Source organism: Homalodisca vitripennis, chromosome 1, assembly GCF_021130785.1.
Source record: "Homalodisca vitripennis isolate AUS2020 chromosome 1, UT_GWSS_2.1, whole genome shotgun sequence".
NCBI classification, from domain to species: domain Eukaryota; kingdom Metazoa; phylum Arthropoda; class Insecta; order Hemiptera; family Cicadellidae; genus Homalodisca; species Homalodisca vitripennis.
In genome coordinates this window covers 53964269-53987250 of record NC_060207.1, presented here as the reverse complement: position 1 = coordinate 53987250, position 22982 = coordinate 53964269, and the positions used below count along the sequence as shown (strand labels likewise).

At 35.1% G+C, this 22982-nt stretch overlaps 1 protein-coding gene across 3 annotated transcripts in view; it reads left to right on the top strand.

Moving 5' to 3' along the window:
- The window catches only part of LOC124361393 (beta-parvin), a 96761-nt gene that overhangs the window by 33656 nt on the left and 40123 nt on the right, over positions 1-22982 (top strand). For all 3 annotated transcript variants that reach the window (XM_046815452.1, XM_046815459.1, XM_046815445.1), the window contains exons 3-7: positions 904-1077; positions 2084-2181; positions 5362-5523; positions 11276-11416; positions 14161-14404. In XM_046815452.1, coding sequence (XP_046671408.1) covers positions 904-1077; positions 2084-2181; positions 5362-5523; positions 11276-11416; positions 14161-14404 — 819 coding nt within the window. The remainder of the gene's footprint in view (positions 1-903; positions 1078-2083; positions 2182-5361; positions 5524-11275; positions 11417-14160; positions 14405-22982) is intronic.

Here is a 22982-nt window from a genome sequence, read left to right as displayed (position 1 = left end):
TCTAAAATTTATTATAGTAAAAAAAAAAATTTACTAAGTAATATAAGGACTTCGGTTCTTAAGATTTGCGTGCGAAGCCGTGGGTAACAGCTAGATAGAGGCAGGAATATGGTACATACCTTCATAATACGCCCAAGAGGCTCACGATGGAACGACTATCAATTATCTCAGCAATGTTTAGAATGTGATAGAAAAAGAATAAGTGAATATAGTGTACTGTTTTCAACGGGAAATTGCGTGCGAAGCCGCGGGCAACTTTTGCAAAAAAATTATTGAAATGCGCAGCAAAGCGCGCCGGGCCCGCTAGTATATCTATAAAAACAGATATCTCCTATAATTCCACTACTAAATATAAGGTGATAAAAGCGTTTAAAGTTTATTTTTGTTCTTATGGGGTTACACTCAAAATAATTGACAGCACAATCGGGCTTCTAAATAAAGAAATTAGGTCAATTTTGTATCCAGACTCAAATAATAAGAGATAAAGATAAAAATGAGAATATTTCAAAATTTGTATTAATGCATGAGTTATAGCTTCAGAGGGTGACATTGTTTCATAATAATTTATGACATAGAGCAATGCAATTTTGTTTAATACAAAAATTAAAGTAACTGATACATGATTTTAAATAAAGTTTTAGACATGAAAATAAAATTTGTTGTTTTGTTCTTCTTTCTATTTATTTTATGTTTTGTTATTATTATAGTCTACAAGCTTGCTAATTCAAAAACATAACATTTGTTTTTAAATTATACATTGGTGTTTCTGTTAAAAGGAATAAGTAAATGAATAGTTGAGCTCTATTGTTGTAATAACCTGAGACTATAATAGCTAATGGCTGTTCTGGTAGATTGGGAGTAGTTTTAGAATGAAGTATGTAATTTTATTATTAATTTACCTAGAGGAGAATGAAGAAAGGGCGATGATTGAGCCTCGCTCTTATGACAACCCGAAACTGCAAGAGCTAATGGCTGTCCTGGTAGATTGGATCAATGATGTTTTGGCAGATCATCGAATCATCGTCAAGAACCTTGAGGAAGATCTATATGACGGTCAAGTTCTTCAGAAACTTTTGGGTAAGTTCACATACAAGCTTCTAAAATTGTCTATTGTGTTTGCCAAGGTGGGAATGTAAATATTACCTAATACTCATAAGATAAATGATTGTAGTCTTATATTCTTATTAAAAACAGCATCATGGATTTTTGATAGTGATATAGGCCTACATAAAATGTTTTATGAGCACAAATAACAAGTCCCTGGATTGTGCAATGGTAAACCTGACCTGTTTAACCATATTATAATGAATAAAATAAAAAGAGCCCACTGAAGTTAATCACAGCAGAGTGGAGAAATTAAAAATCAAGATACTTTGATCTTACAAAACATATTAGCTCAAATCTTTTAAAAATATCTAAAAAAAATGTTTTACAACTTTTAATTAACATTTAAGGTAGTTATTTTAATTTTGTTTTTGATTATGTTAATTTGTATATGAATTGAATGGTCTTTGTGAGTATTTCTCAGTATTTTAAAGATAAAACACTAAATCATGTTAGTATCACTTGTAGAAATACAAACAAAAATGAAATAAAATATTTCTTTGCTTGAGGCGAATAAAGCCTTAACAAATGATACAAAGACACACCAACACTAACACTTAACATCATTTGTGGTACATGTGCCTGTCGTTAACACAGGCATGGCAGTCATGGGGTTAAAGGATCTAGAGACTGTAAATACATAGTTTTCTTTTGGTCCAAAGAAGAAATCTACTGATTTTAGGATAAAAAAGTGAAAGGAGAATCTGTTTGTTTGTGCGCTACCTCCTTCATTATGTTCTCTAGGTGGGTAGACAAAATAATGAAACATTGCCATTTTATAAATAATATTTGACTTGAAGTTCATATTTTTTAAGTCCATATTCATGTATTGGCACAAGTTTGATTCGTCTATGTGTGAACGAAAGCTATTTGGCAGTTAACAAACAAACGATTAATAAATATCAAAGTTTTTTTATTGTATTGTTAATGCTTTATATTCACTCTCCTATTAGTTCACCCGTGGACTGTGGTGTTACAGAGAAGCTCTCTGGAGAGAAACTGGATGTTCCTGAGGTTACTCAGTCAGAGGAGGGCCAGAAACAAAAACTGGGAATTGTGCTTGCAGCTGTCAACAGAGTAAGTGATGTATTGTACTGAAGCTATTTTATACCTCTCATTAAAGCAACATACATTTGTCCGTACATCAACCATTATTTATAACTGTGGTGGCAGTGAATAGGACAGAATGAGAAGCAAGAGGGTTTATAAAAGGTGTATTTATGAAAATGTTTGGAATTTGGGTAATTCAAATTTATGAACATATATCTAGATATAATAAATAGATAAGGTGTTTCATAGAGAAAAACATTCAGTCAATTAACTAATGATATGTGGAAGAAATTATCTAAAGTCTAGCTAAATATCTAAGTTCATAAGTTTTAAAGATAAGTTTTAAGAAATGCAGTTGTTCCAACTGTCAATAATTAAGTTTGCTAGATTTGAAATTGGCATTGAACCTCAGTGCAGTCTGTTACCCGACATTTGGTGTGAGAAGCAGATGGCTGTTTTCCATGTATTTTGCTTTGATAGTGTTGCAGGTACTCGCGTATTCTGCCTTAAGTTTGTTTTAACAATGTTCACATAGTAGTAATTAAAATTGTCTGTCCTTGTCTGAAGTTTGTTATTGACAATAGATAATATGATAGGATAGTAGAATTTTGGACATTTGCCATCGTTTTATGTAAAAAAGTGTAACACTACTTTTGGAGGTTTGAAATCTACCCTCTTCCTAAGGTGCCAAAAAACCTAATACACCACAAATTTTTAAAGTAAAAAAGTGCGCCAATTTACTGTCACTCTTAATTTCACGTGATGCCTGATTGGTACGCCAACAGCATAAACTCCAGACTAGATATGATGAACTGAAGCCATGTCACTGTACAGATGCCGTGAACAGATTCTCTATGTTTATGCACTAATTGTTTTTTCAGAATATCAACTTTAAGTCATATTCTTTTTGCTCTTGAAAGTGTTTCTCATTCATCACATTCAAGTCCTGAACAAAGTTCTTTTTCAGGGGCTTAACAATATTATTTTTTACATTTTCTATTACTTTGTCCCATATGACATTTCTTGTTTTTCTTTGATTATTTAAGAATGTAAAGGCTGGATGAGTGCAAAGAAATCTGAACTATTACATTAAGTAGTTCATAGGAATCATTGGTATTTTGTACAATTAATAGCTATTCCCAGTTCCATTGATTTAGGAGAGATATGAGATTAGTATTTAAGTTATGGTTACTTAAAAACAGCTATTTATTTTGATATTATGCTGTTTAGTGAGGTTAACAGTGACAGATGAGCTGTATGGTCAGATAATCTAGGCAGAATTACTTGTACTTCCATATATCCTTTTTCAAAATTTTAGTAGATCTCTGAGATGTGAGAGTAATTCTGATTGTTATAACTTGTTTGGAGATTGTTTAGTTGTTTCATTTTCATCACACTTATTATAAATATTGATGTATCTCATAATGAGCAACTTTTTCCAGTTTCCAAAGTTTTGTGCAACATTTCTGTAAGTACATTTATGACATCTTTGATATTTATTTGGTCTAGTGAGCTGTAGTAGACCCCTAGCACCAGAAAGATTTCTTCCACTCCTTAGTTCTTAAAGTGTTATTTCACATGTTAGTTCAGATATCTTGTTGCTGGTACTAATGAGCTTGACTTTTAGTTCTGTTAGTTGCTCTTTTACATTAGCAACTTCTTTGCCCTTTAAAGTGATTTTTCCTGCACAAATCTCCCACAAGTAAGTAGTTCACCAGTTTAGTAAGTTGTAGGTTTGATTCTGTTGTCCCGTGTTCTGTTAAAAGTATAAGGGCTGGTTTATTTTCAGATGGAAAATGAGTTATCTGTTCAATTTTGCTTGAGAGGGTGTCAATATTTTGGTGTGTTATTTGAAATAAAATGAAATGAAAAATGTCTTTATTTACAGAGGCGAAGTTAGGACTTAAAAGTCCTCTCTACCACTTAACCTCCAAACAAAACAAACAAAGTAAAATATAATCATACCTATTACAACATTGTAACTGACACGTAAACTAAACAACGTGTTAGATTAGCACGTCTAGTAAGCTTCTTGGTATTAGTTTTGTGATCTGGGTTGAATTTGAGGTAATTTTTATTTTGTAGATTTTTACTGTGATATCTCTTCCAGTGACTTAGGCATAAAAAAGTTCCATTCCCTACTTTCCTTCTATTTGTATCTTTCAGTGTCTGGGGGTTATAAAACATAGGTTTTTGGTCTGCATCTGATTGATGCCCACTGTCTATTCAGGTGTAAGATTTTTAGTCTGAAAACAAAGTGATTACTATTATTTTACATTTTAACATAGTAAAAAAGTAATGAGATTACTTTATTTGATTTATTAGTAAGACTTTCATTGTTGTGTCAGGTCCATCAATCCTCCTTTGTATAGATTTATTTGTATGTAGACAAAATAGAGTTTAATGATGCCGTATGTTTCTCTTTGGAATTTGGTTGCTTGTTAGCATAGCCTAACTCATCTTGATATCTCAAGAATGTTACTGGATTCTACAACAACAACTACAAAAAGCCAACTACAATCTCGGTCTTAGTATAAGTATCTCCCCTTCCTATGATTTCATTACATCATTATTGATGCTCATAACTGACCCCAGCACACTTCCAATCACAAGCAAATAAGATTCATAAACATCCCTATCATCTCTATTCAAGTGTTTTAATAAAGAGAGTTATCCTGTAGACCATCTGACTTTCCCTCTTCCCTCCTAAATAAACTAGTTCTATCAACATATGTAGTTTCTACAGTATTCTTTCTTGAGAAATTGCACCGAATAAACCTATCCTATAAAATTGTATTCCATAAAAGGATTTAAATGAGTTATCTTTTTAATTAATGTAAATTGTTAGAGTGCATTTATAACTGAAGTGAGCAGTAGCGATACGCATGCAGTTGAAATGTGAATGGGAGAAACTTACTTACAAATGCCTACCAAGTCATTGTTTTCCTGTACAACTGGACATAAATTTCTTTAGAAGGAAATTTTACTGCAGTCTTATATTTTCGGACAATCTGCTTATCAGTTATACCAAGAAAACTAGGATATTTGGTACACGTGTGTAGGAAATCGGAATGGTAAATAGATTAGGTTGGAACTTTCTGGTAGTTTAATGCAATTAATTCATTGTTACAACTGTTCTTAATATCTATGTAGTAGCAGCCAAAAGTAAATAATTACAACATTTGATTTATATTCTGGTGTTTGCAGGTGCTGGGACATCCAAGATGGTCGCAGCAGAAGTGGAGTGTAGAAAGTGTCCATTCCAAGAACATCATCTCAATCCTCCATCTATTGGTAGCCCTGGCCAGACACTACCGAGCTCCGGTCAGGCTGCCAGAGAATGTGGCTGTGGGAGTGGTCGTTGTCCAGGTAACTTTTGGTGTGGCCCTTCGTCATTTCATAAACAAACGTAGATACAAAAATTATGCTAGAGTGAGAAATTGGGAAGTAAGTTAGTGAATTATTGAACAGTATAGGGAAATTCTGTTGAGTTATCCCCATTAATTTGTACTTGTTACACTTGTGAAATTTAGTACTATCGAACTCATGATACTCTTATGGAAAAAAGCTGTCACAGTCAAGGTGACATGTACTTAATTAACATTAGTCCAACATGTGATTTTATACTGCCAACCTACCCAAAGCCAATGTCCAATCTGTTTTTTTAAGTGATGGTCAAAATTACCTTCTTAGTTTTTTGTTATTTCTCCTCATGTCATCAAAACATTGTCTTTTCATGGTAATCCTCATTCGTGGAATAAACAAATGAAATTTGAGTTTAGGGCAAGAAATTCATATCCGTATCCAATGATAAAGCCCATTTGCTTAAAAAAAAAACAATCTGTTTTAATTAAAATTTGATTTCAATAATAGTTTTTTGGGGGAGCCGACATTGAGTTTCCTATTGGCTTACTTTTTTATTTAGTTTATATCTTTTCATAGTCGCAGCTCTCAGGTCATTTTATGCTGTATAATTTTTGCAAAATCTTGATTGAAAAAGCTGAATTATTTAAAAGTGTTTTGTTTTGACATCTAATAACTTAGTCACATACACAGTACTTTAAAATAGGGACTAAATAAGCACTAATATAAGGTGTACAGGGTGTTTTAAAAAGAATGTACGTATTACGAATTATTGTTTTAATCAAACTATTGATTGCTGCATCTCGCTTGACTATTGAAGAAACGAATATATAGTGTAGTTTGTATTAAAAGCCACTACATGTCATTTGTCTTCTGTTTTTTGGTAACCATCAGATGGTATTGACAGTTTTTAGATACGGGATGTGTATGTAAAGGATAGAATTCTGGCCGCCCTCATGTTCTGGAATAAAATATTCTAGCCTTTTTGTGAAGTTGAAATACACGCAATCAAATCAATACCCACCAACTGCGACCTGCCCAGCCCAGCCCGGACCGGTCTTTTATACTCTGTCTAAATGCACACGATCAACTGGACACCCGACACTGCGAGCGGCCCGGCACGGCCCGGGAAGACTCGGCCCACACGGCACCCGAAGAGCCGGATAGGCCGGGCCGGTTGCAGTGGGCGGTGCTAGGCCGGAGTGAGCCCGACCCGGCCTTTTTGTGAAGTCGAAATACACGCAATCAAATGGACAGCCACCAACTGCGACCGGACTGGTCGCAGTGGGCGGGTTTCCATTTAATCGTATGCATTTTGACAGAGTATAAAAGTCCTGTCTGGGCTGGACCGGGCCGGTCGTAGTTGGTGGATGTCCATTTGATTGTGTGCATTTTGGCAGAGTATAAAAGACCGGGCCGGTCGTAGTGGACGCCGTGCCGTGAATGAAGATATTGAAGCAACAGTTCGATTATGTTCACATCGGTTTGAAATTGACAGAATACAAAGGAAATTTGAAAGTAACTCGCTTTTGTTGCAGTCGCCAAAAATGGCGCGAGTTTAGTATGTTTGACTAGAGATGGTAGTTATATATGTTTAATGTTAAAGTAATTTTGAGAATGGCTAAATAACGTACGTGACTATATATTGTACTTTTAATATTCGCCTCTTGAAGAGGTTGCCCAATTCTTTGAAACATAGTGATGAATATTAAATGTTTCAATTTAAACTAATTGTTTACATTAACATGCCCATTGATCAATTATGGTGTACAATTGGATGCCTATAGGTTTTTATTTGAGATATATAATTAATACAACACTTTTTGAGTAATGTTTATTTACCCTTGCTATGCTATTCTATTAATGGTTGTTATAATTTAACTTATTGTCAATAGCCTTTTTATTTGTTTTAATTAACTTGTGCAATGAGTAAAGGTGCAATACATCGTTAGCAATTCAAATGTTAGAGTTTTATGACTTTCACACATGTTTTCTAAAGAGAGTAAAACTTTTTCTGTGACAAATTTATTTTTTAACACAAAATAAATTGTAAAAAGGGTTCAACATTTGAATAGCCCATGTTTTCGACTTTTTGAGTTTAATCCTTTTTTACAAAATGAACATTAATATATTTTTATTTCTTTTAACAATTATTTTGTTTTTAAGAAACTTAATTCACCTAAAACTAAGTTAACCCTCAACTGGTTTAGAATAGTATTGGGTTTGATGTTGAAAGTGTAAGTAAAACTTCTTTAACTTGAAAGTAAAACTGTTTCTTTACTATCCTGTGTTTTTGAGGGTTTGTTTTCAGACTTCAAATAAAAAATTTAAATCATTTACCTATTTGGATATTAAAATGTAACAAACTGTTACAATATAAACATTAAATTAGGCTTTGGTACTTTATCATAATTTCTTATAGGCCTACAACGTTTTTTTACTATTTTTTTTTTATAGTAACATTACACTGAAATTCATTTAAATTAATTGCCACGTTAAGCACAGTACTGTTTAAATAATTAAATTAACATATTTTATAGGTACTATTAACAGTTCAAAGTTTTTTAACACAAGGAAGTTCAATTATAAAACTTATGTTATAGGTTATGAAAAAAACCTCATTTACTGTAGATTTTTCAACAACGAATTATAAAATGTTGTTAATAATATATAAGGACATTAGTAATTTAAACATAGGGCCTACTATCTTTTAGCATCGTATGTATTCTTTTAAGCAGTTATTTTAAAATATCACAACGCTGTTATTAGACCTAAAATATTTGAGAAATCTTTATTGTTACATGGAAAGTAAACACTATTTCGTGACTTGATTTTGGCTTGTAAAATTGTTAGTTACCGATAAACAACCAAAAGTAAACCGCAACTAAAGCCTTGAATTTTATAATGTTGACCCTTGAAAACCTTGAGATGTACCGGTACTTGAATTTTAGATTTGGTCATCACTGGACACCCTGCCACTGGAAAATGTTTTATTAATTAATTTTTAATTTCTAAGTAGTTGTTGATTTTAGAATGTTTTACCTTCGATCTGGCAGACTGCGCTGCGACATGTAATACAAAATTAACTGATACTTAACAGCTGTTAATACTTTCAGCTGAAGTTCATCAAAGAGGCAGAAACATTTGTTTACATTAAAAATTTATAAAATTATTATTGTAAAGTGCTTGATTAGTAGTGTAATGCAGATTGCATAGACAAAGTTATTACCTAATTTTAAATTTAGATTGCACCAATGATCAATAAACTATCTAATGCAATGAAAATACTATTGAACGCTGTTATAAAAACCACCTTATTGTACAAAGCCGTGAAAGTTTGTACATAAGGTAATTGAATTTGGTTAGATCGAATGTAAATGAAAAGAACCGAAAGAAGACACTTTATGATCAAAATTGGTTTTCATTGATACATTTTCTTGATCGGAGGACAAGGCAAACTCCACAATAATACTGGAAATATCTTAGACAGAAAATTAATTTGAACAAACCGAATTTGATTCTTTATAACCAAATTAGTTTATCAACATTCATCTATATAAAGTAATTGTACTGAATAACTTATCAACACCTAGCAAAAACCTCGAAAGACAGATGCAGGAAATAAGGTACTTACCTTCATATGCGCCCGAGAGGGTCACGAAGGAATGTCTATCAATTATATCAGGAGTGTTTAGAATATGATAGAAAAAGAATACGTGATTATAGTGTACTGTTTTTCAACAGGAAATTGCGTGCGAAGCTGCGGGCAACTTCTAGTTTGTTATATGTAACAGAGACTAAAACATTATGTTTCTATAACTATTTGTGTCTTCTTCAGGTGTAAAAAAAACCAAATGATATACCAAAGTTAGATATAAGTATATGAAAACAATTCAATAAAAACACGGTGATGAATATATCTGAGTAAAACTTGATAATAGAAGAGTTCCACTAAAAGAAAAAACGTATGTGGTACTCAGCACCAAGGGCAGAAGCAGGACAGAGTGATTCATGAAACACTGAAGAGAAATGAAGATTAAGTAGGAGGAAGTTCCTTCATGCCTAGTGGGTGGGCTGGTATTTAGACAAATAAAAGTTAGGTTGGTGAAGGAGGAAAGGATAACACTCAGATAGACTTCTGTCTTATTTTATTTCTCGATTTTGTTTTCATTTTGTGTGAACAAATTTTATTTACTAAGGTTGCTTTTATTGTTATAATTATGTTAGGTTTTGTAGTTAATTTTTCTTTATATTCACTGCCAAAGTGGTCAGACTTCAACAGATAGATTATTGACTTAGTAGCTATTCTGGAAATGTTACATATAAAACCACCATTCATTTTTGCTTGAAAAATTGTTATCAAAATATTTTATGTACGCTTCATTCCACTTTGTGTGATGATATGTGAACCAGTAATTTGAAGCAGTTTTATAGATTTCCACTAACTCCTTTCTTATATTATCGTATTCTTAAACTCTCACATTTCAAGGGTTTTTTCACTTGCCTATGTAGGCTACTCGTTATAGTTTTTTACTTCTTTTTAGCTCTTCATTGAGTTTAAGCTTATTCCTCTTCCAAATGAGTATGCAACAGATTTTCTTTTAATTTAGATATTGACTATTGTAATTTTACCTTTGATGAACTGTTGTCTTAATTTATAAATATTTGAAAGGAATTGTATTTGAGAGTTCTACCTCAGTGGTTTGGCAAGTGGACGGAGAAATACTATTTAGTTGGACAAAAATTCAATTAGTTAGTATTTACTTGAAGGAAGACTATAAAACTGTGATCTGCATATTGTCACCAAATCCTCAGTTTGAATAGAGTTGAAGCCAAGGCTTTTTCTCAAAATCTTCCATAACATACTTTGAAATATGTGTTAAAGGAGACCTCATTGCTATTCCCTTATCATAATGGTAAATTGTACTATCTATTATGTTGCATTGAGTGCATAATTCTAACAGTTCCATTATTATGGGTAACAACTTTGAAATTCAGCTCTCTTATTTATTGTATCTTTTTAATCAATATTAAATTAAGTGTTTTAGGGACATTAGTCAGCTGAATTTTCAATTTCAATTATTTGTAGCCTATCAGTTTCAGCCAATTTCAAAGAGTTGGATCAATAGAACTTTAGATAATTGCCTATGTGCCAAATTCCAGAAACGTATTGTTGACTGTAGAGGAGGTGTATTTAGGGAGACCATGTGTGTACAAAAGTTTGGTGTGGTGAGGAGCTATTGCAGAAGAATTTATCTATTATTTGTTACTTATTTTAGAAATGTTAATGTTTTTAAGAGTGCTACTCTGTGATGTAAGGATGGATACTTGTTTAGTCTAGATTTTTATCAAATATTAATGAAGGACTAGTTTAACAAGTAAATGTAACTTACTGTTTTGCTGAGGTTCATAGCAGATGAAAAAGTTGTTTTAGTTCTAAAATAATAATGAAAACCAGGTTCTTGCCTAACAAACAATTATCTTGCTGAGAATTAAAATTATTTATACATTTTTGTTTACAGTAACACCTAGAGTGCCAACATATAATGCTACTGACACTATTTAGGTATTCACAACAGTTTACATAAGAATTTGGCACCAAAAATGTTAACAACACATAGTATAACTAGCAGCCTACCACTTATATATTCCCATGAGTGCCAACATTCAATGCTACTTGACACTATCACGAGACTCCAGAGTAATGAGGTTAAGTATATTTTAGTAAATAATGTTAATGATTACATTGTGTTGCCAGAAGAAGGAAGGATCTCTGAGCCACCGTACCATCAGTGAAGAGCTGACTAGTACTTACGATGACCTGGGAATGAGGTGCGAGAGAGATGCTTTTGACACTCTCTTTGACCATGCTCCAGACAAGCTGCAAGTTGTTAAAAAGGTAAGTTTAGGATTGAAGGAAGCAGATTTATATTTTTCTACAGTTGCTGTGTATCTGATCAGAATTAGAGCTGAAATAACATTTGCTGTTGTTAAAGACCAGAAGACAAAAATATGTCTCCATTAATATGAAGCGGTGAACCAGTTTTGAAATTTAAGCGTTATAAAATTGTGCCGCCTGAGACTTCAACCAGGTAGTCACACCCTCCCGCACTTCCACGCCATCATAAAAACGAAGCCTTGCAAGCCACTTCTTCATTGCTGGAAACAGGTGGTAGTTGCTGGGTGCAAGGTCAGGAATGTAAGGTGGATGTGGAAACACCTCCCACTTAAAAGCATCTAGGACTATCGAGACTTATTTGTCGTGTGTGGCTGGGCGTTGTCATGCAAAAACAAAATTTTTGAACTTATCTTTCCTCTGTGCTTGTATTGCTCTTCTTAACTTTTGCAAGGTTTCACAATACCTTGTACATTGATGGTTGTCCCATTTTTTAAGAAATCAACAAGAACTCCTTTCCTGTCCTTAAAAAAAGTTGCTGACAATGTTTGAATGCATTTCCTTGGTTTTTTGGGGAGTGTGCGAGCTCATTCCATACACTGTAATTTGGTTTCACAATGCACATGTTTATCCAAGTCTTGTCTCTTGTAATGATTTAATCGAATAGCGAGCCACCATCATTTTGGTAAAAATGTCAATGAAGTATCCATATGCGGATGTTTATGGGTTTCTGTTAAGATTTTCGGCACTCGTCTTGCACAAAATTCATGGTAACCTAACTTCTGCATAACAATTTTGTGCAACAAACTTCTAGAAATTGAGAAAAACTAAGTGATAGTTCTGTTATTATGAATTGGTGGTGTTCATTAATCTTCTCATTGACTTCAGAGACAATTTCATCAGTTACAATGCTTGATTGTCCACTTTATTCGACATCATGCACATTAGTTCGCCCATTTTTAAACCTAATGCATCACTGACGCACTTTACCTTCAGTAATCGCATCGTTCCCATAAACTCCACAGAGTTTTTTTTAAAGATCAAATTCAACGTTTTAAATTTCTTCTTTTAACCCATCTTTGTCTTAGCACAAGCTCTTTGCTCAGACAAAGTTTATCTTAAGAAAACACACACAAGCTAATATCTAAATTTTCAATCAAATAACCTAAAATCTGTCAAAGAAGAAGAAGCATACTCATTGTTTAACCCTTTAAGGAGTATGGACGTCATATGACGTCTTCTTTTGATAGGCTAAAATAAGTAATGGATGAAATCCAAAAAATTACCAAAAGGTGTAAAAATTTAAAATCTCTTAAAAAATTTTTATTTACATTTGAAAGCTTAATAAAAAAGGACTACGTGTTCTACAAGTCAATATTTTAGTACTTTTTCAAAATCAAATGTCTTATTTCCTCACTACGGCAGACTCAATCAATATTGTTTGCCATTTGGACAACAGTAACAAACTAGATGGTTGTTTAACAAATATGTCACTCTCACAAGATAAATATGGCCACAGTATGCAGGCCTTGTATGTATACAAGGAATGGTTAGTATAATGTGGCGGCATATTTGGACAGCAAAGCGATGTGCGCTCAACACGACCTTGAGTCAGTGACTTCTATCAGGTGGCTACTGCGATTTGGTGGTAAAATCAGATCAGAAGTGAATGCGAGCACAAACATGGTAGTTAAGTATGTTGCCGATAGATGGAACCATTTTACAGACTAATCTACTTAAAGGCAATCAATAATAGCAATGCATTTACGATAATACAAAAATACAGAGGCTAAACGTCATATGGCGCCCTTACTCATTATGTAGAGTTTACACGTACTCCTTAAAGGGTTAAACAAAGAGTATGCTTCTTCTTCTTTGACAGATTTTAGGTTATTTGATTTGAAAATTTAGATATTAGCTTGTGTGTGTTTTCTTAAGATAAACTGTTGTCTTAAGGACATTCCTATCTCTTACTACACACACACCCAGAAAGGGTAGTTTGTTTTGGACTTCTACTTCTATGGTAAAGCAAATGGAGGGATAAATGCTGTTAATTTGGGACATAAACTTGATAAGTTCAATGTCTCCATGAGGAAAGACGATGCAAGTGTCATCCACATATCTCCACCAGATCCTCGGTTTGAACTGAGTTGAAGCCAGGGCTTTTTGCTCAGATTCTTCCATAAAGATATTGGCAAAAATGGACGATAGAGGAGATCCCATCGCCATTTCCTCATCTTGACGACTCCCTCAATCCAATTCCTCCTGTGAAACGTATTATACCTTTCACAGAGTTGGCAATAAATCTCAATTGGTTTATTGTGCATAGCTATCAAAAACCTTATTACCGACCCCACTTTATAACTCATGGGATCTACAGATTGAAACTTAATCTACTTTCTGAATAGCCCTCGTTTATAGTACCTTGATCATGGAACAGTTTAATATAAATTATTTCACATCTACCTTTAGAATATTCTGTTTATGACTAAAGACAGTTAATACATAATATCAGGGTATCCTCTATAGGTACCAGTAGGATTATGTAGTTTAATTAAACAGTTGTCATACACTATTTACAATACTAGAATACAAACATCTTGATGTTAAAGGTGATTTTTTTATATCATATATTTATGGACAAACGTACAAACAACATATATTACAAATTTTAATTTCATTGTAGTAGTAGTATACTTAATGCATTTTCATTAATGTTTTTAACTAATGCTTATCTTAATTTCCAGTCATTGGTGACGTTTGTGAACAAACACTTAAACAAGGTAAACCTGGAAGTATCAGATCTGGATACACAGTTTCATGATGGTGTCTACCTCACACTGCTGATGGGGTTGTTGGAGGGTTTCTTTGTACCTCTCTACAGTTTTCATCTCACACCCCAGGACTTCGACCAGAAGGTGCACAACGTCAGCTTTGCCTTCGAGCTCATGCAGGACGTGGGGCTTGCAAAACCTAAAGCCAGACCTGAAGGTAGGCAAACTGTATCATAGTGTTAGATGGAAAGACAAAGTTAGTAGGTTTTATGTAAGAGTAAGCATGCAATAGTACTTGTGTAGTAACATGACTATACAAGTACTATTTTACTAATGTATACTAATAGATTACTGATCAAAATATGTCACTTAGCATAGCAACAATGTTCTATTGTTTGTTTGCCTACTTATAAAGAAATAGAATAACTTTTCAGCTATAAATAATATTAAGAATTACCATATAACTGATTACATTAGAACTGATGAAGCACTTGTAATAATTGTTTTGGATATATTTTCCTGTTGAGAATCTACTCACAGGGTTTTATAATATAAGCTTTTAAAATGAGATTAAATTAGTCTTTAAATATTCTCTTATTGAATGGTCATAGCACAGGTGTGACACTTTAAAGGTGCTAGGTTGAGAATTGTCTTGCTTCATAACAATAGCCAGTTACATTTTGCTACCTCTACACAATATCAAGTCAGACAAAGGCAGGATCATCAGGAAATTCAACCTACTGATGTGATCTAACTCTCTTTGACAATCACTTGTTCCTCAAATTAAAAAAAATCTTTGTGCAGTTAGCAGGATAAAAAATGTCACAAATCAAATGGACGACTTTATTAGAAACAAATTTTTGAAAAGACACATTACAAAAGCTTGTTTGGCAGATGATAAGATGTCTCAACAATTGTGGAAACTTAACTAACTATGTAAATCAGGTTCATGCAATTGCCTATATAATTAAAATGAATGTCTATGTTGTTAAGATTAGTGGGATTAGGAGACCCATACAATGTGTTAATCATATCTCCCGTGTGGGTTATTGTTCAGTAACTAAAAATATCATAAATTTCCAGAGTTGTTGAATACCTGGGTAGATGGAAATTATATTATATGAAAGGTGGGTTGCTCTAGCCAGGCAGGACAAAGGATAAGCAACAAATGTTATACATACCACTGACTAGCATCCAATTCAAAAGCTATTGAATGCCTGGGTAGATGGAAAAATTTGTCATGTGAAAGGTGGGATTGGAGTAGCTAGACAGGCCAAAGGATTAACAACAAATAACGCACATACCATTGACTAGCATCGAGTTCCAGGGCTATTGAATGCCTGGGCAGATGGGAACATTTGTCATGTGATAGGTGGGTAGCTTGGCAGGCCAAAGGATTAACAACAAATAACGCACATACCATTGACTAGCATCGAGTTCCAGGGCTATTGAATGCCTGGGCAGATGGGAACATTTGTCATGTGATAGGTGGGTAGCTAGGCAGGCCAAAGGATTAACAACAAATAACGCACATACCATTGACTAGCATCGAGTTCCAGGGCTGTTGAATGCCTGGGCAGATTGGAACATTTGTCATGTGATAGGTGGGTAGCTAGGCAGGCCAAAGGATTAACAACAAATAACGCACATACCATTGACTAGCATCGAGTTCCAGGGCTATTGAATGCCTGGGCAGATGGGAACATTTGTCATGTGATAGGTGGGTAGCTAGGCAGGCCAAAGAATTAATAACTAATGTTACACATACCATTGACTAGGTCTGTTAAATGACCTGTCTCGCTGTAAATAAGGAGTATCATCTCTGACCTTTGTACCTTCCTATATATAGGCTAAAAAGTTAGTTTCCCTGCCAGTTAACAAGTAGTAGATCCTTATACGCTATTCACACTCTTGGAACTTTTTTAACCCTTTCAGTGCCAACGTCCGGGTCACCGGACGTTTTAAGAACATGCATAAAGTGCCGACGTCCGGGTGGCCGGACGTTTAAAAAACATGCATAAATTGCCAACATCTGGTTTACCGGACGTTTTTAAGAAAATATATTAAAAATACAATACATTATATTTTTACATGTATTTTATATCAATTCGCATTAAAAATAAACATACTTGCTTTTAAGCATGTTATAAATAGCACAAACACGGCTGATCAATCTGTAATAATGACGAAAGTTTACGATCAAGTTGGCCGGTCGTCGATCATAAACTTGTCGTTGATCATAACAAATGTCGTAGCCGTGACACTTTGTTTTCGTAGTTGCCGGTGTGCTGTTTCAGTGAGTGTTCTGTTGAGGTTATGTTTACGTGTTTGTTTATAATAATGTTATAAACAAATTGTGAATTGTGTAAGCAATGTAATATGGATCGTTTAAGGTCCCCACTGAGTGAAAATACTCTTAGAAGAGTAGTAGAAGAAGAATTGCTAAATGACAACTTTGTCAGTGATATTTCTGAACCTGAAACATTTCAGGATGAAAGTAGCAGTAGTGTGGGAGAATGATACAGATAGTGACCCTGACTACTTCAGGGTCTGACTTTTCAAATTCATCAGATGAAGATGAGCTTAGGCCTACCCATAGACCTCAAACTTTGCCAATTCCACACCAACCTAGGGCAAGGGGTAGACCAAGACTTGCTAGGCCTAATGAACAGGACAAGAGTAATGAGGACAATACTGATTCGGAAGATGGGACAGGTTGGGTGGAAGTTGATAAAGAAAATGACAATGACTATGACCATTTGTTCACATTTCATGAAGAGCCAGGGATCAAACATTGCCCACCTCGTAACTCATCACCTGTAAGTTATTTTGTGTTGTTTTTACACCTATGCTTTTGGACACAATAGTAAAATTTACAAACAAGTGTGCTCAAGAATTTATCAATAATAATATGAGATTGAAGGAAAATAGCAGAGCCAAGTCTTGGAGGCCTGTTACCAGACTTGAAATTCAAGCATTAATTATTGCAGTTCTTATGAATAAGGGGCTAAATCAGAAGCCTACTATTGCAGACTTGGCAAATATAACACCGACTAGAACTTTTTGAGGTGGCGGAGATCCTGACAATATCCCAGAACAAATTGTAAAAATACCAGAAAACAGGGAAAAAACTGTTGCAGATTTGCAGCAAAAAGAGTACAAAAGAAGGTGGGAAAAGGAAAAAAATCCACTTTCATGTGTGTTCAGTGTAAAAAAGGACTGCATTTTAAGTGTATAACCCAACACAACTGCTAAACAGGTTGTTTTATTGTGTAAATATTTGTAAATATACAAAATCATGTTAGGCCTATTCTGTTTATTTCTATTCTACAATTTTATATAGCTATTATTATAGCTATCACATGTATGAAAAATAAAAGTTAGTAAAGGACTTGGACATTTTTAATCAATATATGCATTTTAGTTCCTCGTAAAAAAAGTGAGTGGCGTTAAAAAAGAATGCTATAATGTTTATATTTTTTGTGCTAGTTTGATAAAAATTGGTGTATATCATTAACATAAAGTGTTATTTTACTGTGCTTGACTTTATTGGGTGTAGGAATTTTTTTGGGTATTCATTTTAAGTGTAGAACCTGAAAATTAAAAAAGAAAAAACAAGGTAATATTTTATTTTTTTAAATATTTTATTTTTCTTGTAGTATAAGATGTTATAGAGTTCATTTAGTGTTAATAGACACATTTGTGTACAAAACAAAACAAAAATTATGAAAGTTGGCTAATAAACAACAAAGTTATGTCATTTTATAATAACTGTTTCCAAATCGTTAAAAATGACATGGCACTTTTGGATAACATTTGTAAAAATAACCTTGGCATTTTTGACTAACATTCCAAAAAATGACTGGCACTGAAAGGGTTAACTAGGCTTATTGAAGAACTTCTAAACCAGATAGCAAAGAACTTGATAATAAATAAATAATAAATATGATGGCCCTGCAATCACTAGGCAACAAAGACCAACAGTCCATTCATTAGCAAAGTTCAAACTCATGTGATTAAGTGTATCTGCTCAGTCAGAATGAAATGTCTTTTCAAAAGCCTCATTAGTTTCTCTAAGTCAACCTGGAAGAGCTGAAGAGAAACCAATGAGTCTAGAAAATTGCCTGTAACATGAACAGCATCTTTTCCTGTAGTCAGTGTTTGTCACCTAAACAAGTAAAAAGTCATATACCTAAGATCCTACTGAAAAATATCAATATTTTAATTATTGAACGTAGTGAACTTTTTAACTACAGGAAAGGATAATATAACTTTCTCTAACGTAAAATTAGAAATGTTCTGTGGATTTAGATTAGGCGCTGCATTCTACCTATAGACTGCCGCCTTACATCTGCAGCAATCCGTCTTTTAAAAATATATTGCCAGCATACGTCAGTGGCGGTGTTCTCCTGTCCTGAAATGATTTTAAATGATAATTGTCTATTTTAAAGCACTGAACATTTCTTAACAAGTGAGAGCGAATGAAGTTCCTCTTATGATTTAGATTGTTTTATACCGAAGCAAGTTCAGTTGGAGTGAACTATCATGATTTAATTTTTGATATTGATGATGGTGAAATAGTGGAAACACCAGGTTGTGAAGTTTATGTAGATGAAGATAACATCCAGGTTGTCAGTGTGGGCACCGAATTGATTTATGTCCAAGAAGATGAATAATATGTTTACGTAGAAGTAGGCCTAGTTGAAGGTATTAACATGGAAGATAATGAAGGCAGGCCTAATGTAATACATCTTGATCCTAATGTACAGTTTGTTGTAAATGCTGTTCATGAATGTTATGATAATGTGCAAGGTTTGTAGAAAGACACTATCAGCCACACATGTTTGACTTTACTGGTAGAGAACAAATAAACCTACAGACCAATGATCCAATGGAAGTTTTCAATAGTATGTTTGATGATATCGCTGCTAGATCAAATAAATTGTCACATGAACGAACGAAAGAACTGAAGTCTATCAAGGAAACCCTCTTCCTAAAAATACACTTCTTAACAAATGAGTCAATATTACCAAAGACAAAATGAAAAAGTTCTTAGGCCTAACCATGCGCATGGGTAATGTAGGCTTCCCACTCTGGAACACTATGGTCGAATGATTCACAATATAGGCATTCTATATTTGGCAATACAATCTCACGCTATTAGTGTTAAACTATTCTGCAATGTTTGTGTTTTTATGATTCTGAAACAGATCTGACTAATGGCAGAATGCGCAAAATTAACCAATTGCTAAATCACCTTTTATGAAATTGTGGTGATGTTAACAAACGCGGAAACTCACTGTCTCTGTATGAAGACTGTCATATTAAATACAAAGTACACATATACAGGGTCTGTATAATAAGTAACCGGACTGACTTCAGGAAATTTTTTATTGGCAAAATATGTACAATTTTTCTTTAGAAATCTTCAAAGTAGTCCCCATTGGAGTCTATAACACGCTGATACCGTATTTTCCAAACCCTGAACGCTCCCTGGAAGTCGGCAACCTCGATGTTGTCTAGAGCCCTCGTCGTAGCACGTTGAACGTTTTCCAGAGTCCCGAACCGCGTCCCCTTAAGGTGTCTCTTGATCTTGGGGAACAGAAAGAAGTCCGGTGGTGCCATATCCGGGCTGTAAGGAGGCTGTGGCAACGTTGCCCTCGACTGTTTTGCCAACTGTTCGGTGACGAGCAGGCAGGTGTGCGACGGTGCATTGTCGTGATGGAGAATCCACGAATCGGCAATCTCCGGACGGACTCGGTGAACCCGGGCGGTTAGTCGACGGAGCACCTTTCTGTACTACCTTTCTGTAGTACTGGCCGTTTACAGTTTGACAGGGTGGCACAAACTTTTTGTGAACAATGCCTTTCACGTCAAAGAAAGCAATGAGCATCGACTTCACCTTCGATTTGCTCATGAGCGCTTTTTTCGGTCGTGGTGACGCCGGTGTGTGCCACTCCAAACTCTGCCGCTACGTCTCAGGATCGTATTCAAAAACCCACGTCTCGTCTCCTGTAATAACGTGGTTGAAAAACTCTGGTTCGGTTTGCAGTCAATCAAGGATTTCCGAAGCAACAGCAACACGACGCTTCTTTTGCTCATCAGTCAGGTGTTTGGGTACCAGCATCGCGCAGATCTTCCTCATGCCCAGATCATTCTTAATAATGTTTTGAACGGTCATCTTATCAATTCCGACCTCATCTGCGATAGCCCGAATGCTCAGACGACGATCACTGTTCAACACATCACGCACTTTTTGCACATTTGTGTCCGTGTGACTCGTTGATGGAGGACCGACGCGCTGTTTGTCACGGACGTCATCACGGCCCTCCCAGAAATTTTTGTGCCACTAAAACACCTGAGTTCTGGACAGAGCATCCTCACCGTAAGCCTCTTGAATCATTTGAAGAGTTTCCGTGGCCGTTTTCTTGAGTTTGACACAAAATTTAATGCTAAAACTTTGCTCGATCGTACTCTCCATTTTCACTCCGACGGGGTAACTGAACATGCACTCCGCTCTCGCTCGATACTAACTCTCCAAGTGCTTGGAGGCAACTGCTGCAGCCCGGTTCCCTTTCACTAGACCCCCCACCACCACTACAGCACCAGATACCGGTTAGCAGACGCTTTGACGGAGCGGGGCAGGCTCAGTCCGGTTACTTATTATACAGACCCTGTCATCATCATCATCATCATCATCATCGTTAGACGTTTCTGTTCTCACGGGTCGTCGTACACAGCCTCCTCCACTTTAGTCTATCGTTCCATGTCTCCTCTTCATCCACCTGTATTTTCTGTAGTCCCCTTCTCTCTATGTCTTTCCACACTTGGTCCTCCCATCTTCCTCTCGGTCTTCCTCTTGGTCTTCTTCCTCCTTCCTCCTTCTCCAGTGCTATTCTAGGCATTCTATTATCTCCCATCCTCTTCACATGCCCCATCCACTGTATTCTTCTTCCTTCCATTGTCTCTTGTAGTGAAACTACCTTCAATCTTTCTCTGGTTATTTCGTTCCTTATTCTATCTCTTCTTGTAGTCTTCTCTATCCCTCTTAAAAATCTCATTTCTGCAGCTTGCAATCTGCTTAAATCATTTTTAGTCCACGTCCACGTCTCTGCTCCATATAATAAAATTGGTTGGAAATAAGATTTATACATCAATACTTTTGATTCTTTCCCAATGTTCCAACTCCACACAATCTTCTTTACCATATTGAAAAACTTTCCACTCTTCCATATTCTGTTTCCTATCTCTTCTCTTATTGTGCCCCTATCTGTTATGATACTTCCTAAATAACAGAATTCCTTCACCTTTTCAAGTCTTTTTCCTTCAACTAACACGTCTTTGTTATTTCCATCCCTTCTCTCTACTTTCATTACTTTACATTTTTGTATGTTCATCTCTAAACCATATTTCTTTGCCACTTTTGCCCATTTGTTTAACTCTCGTTCTAACTCTTCTTCCCTATTTTCCCATATCATTATGTCATCCGCATATGCTATTGTCTTAAGTTCTTCTGCTCCTCTGTTTCCTTGTACTTCTAGAATAATTTCATCCATTATAATATTGAAAAGGAAAGGTGACAATATGCTTCCCTGCCTTACTCCTCTCTCTGTTTTAAAAGTATCTGTATATTTTTCTTCAATTCTTACCCTGTTTTTACATATGCCGTACAGGTTCTTTATTCTTTCTACTATTCCCTCACGCAATCCTCTCTTTCTCATACTCTCCCATATCCTTTCTCTCAGTACCTTATCATATGCCTTCTGTAGGTCTATAAACGCTACCATTGTATCTTTTCCGTATTCCCACCTCTTTTCTAACACTTGTCTCATCACAAAAATAGCATCCACCGTTGACCTACCTTTCCTAAAACCACATTGCTCCTCTCTTCCTGTTTCTTCCAGTACTGGTCTAATTTTCTGCAACAGTATTTTTTCATAAATTTTTTGTGTATGGTACAACAAAGTTATTCCCCTGTAATTCTCGCATTTTTGCTTATTGCCTTTCTTAAAAATCGGCACTATTATTCCCATTTTCCAGTCTTCTGGTATCTTCTTTTCCTTCCAAATCACTCTCATCACTCTGTACAACCATTGAATTCCCAATGGGCCCGCCGCCTTTATCATCTCAGCCGTCAGCTCGTCTATTCCCGCAGATTTCCCCTCTTTCATCTCTTTAAACCGCTTTTTCCAATTCGCACATACTAAAATCCTCTTCATCTTCTGTTTCCTCTGTCATATCTCTTCTTTCCTCTTCATTTTCTGTTCCTTCCAGTAGTTCCTTAAAATACTCTTTCCACGTCTTCAAAACCTCTTTCTCCTCCCATTTGATTTCCCCTGAAACATCCACCACCTTAGTCAACATTTCTTTAGGTTTCGTCTTGTTCCTTATCACCCCATAAAAAATCTTCTTATTTCCTTTGAAGTTTGATTTCAGTTTTTCTTCAAAATCCTTCCATGTCCTCATCTCTCCTTTGCCTCCTTCATCATCTTTGCTGATGCCCTTGCAAGTCTCTTCCATTTATCCCTCTTTTCGTTTGACCTATCCTTAAACCATTCTCGCCAAGCTCTATTTTTGTTTTTAACTGCTTCAGCAATTCTTTCATTCCACCAAGGGGTCTCTTTATCCCTTCTTTTACCTGAAGTTCGTCCACATGTTTCTTCTGCAGCTTTGACTATAGCATTCTTGAAATTTGTCCATTCCTCCTCTCCTGTTTTGACCTCCCCCTTGGGTATCGTTCCTCTAATGTTATTTACAAACTCCTCTCTAACTTTCGTATCTTTTAACTTCCATGT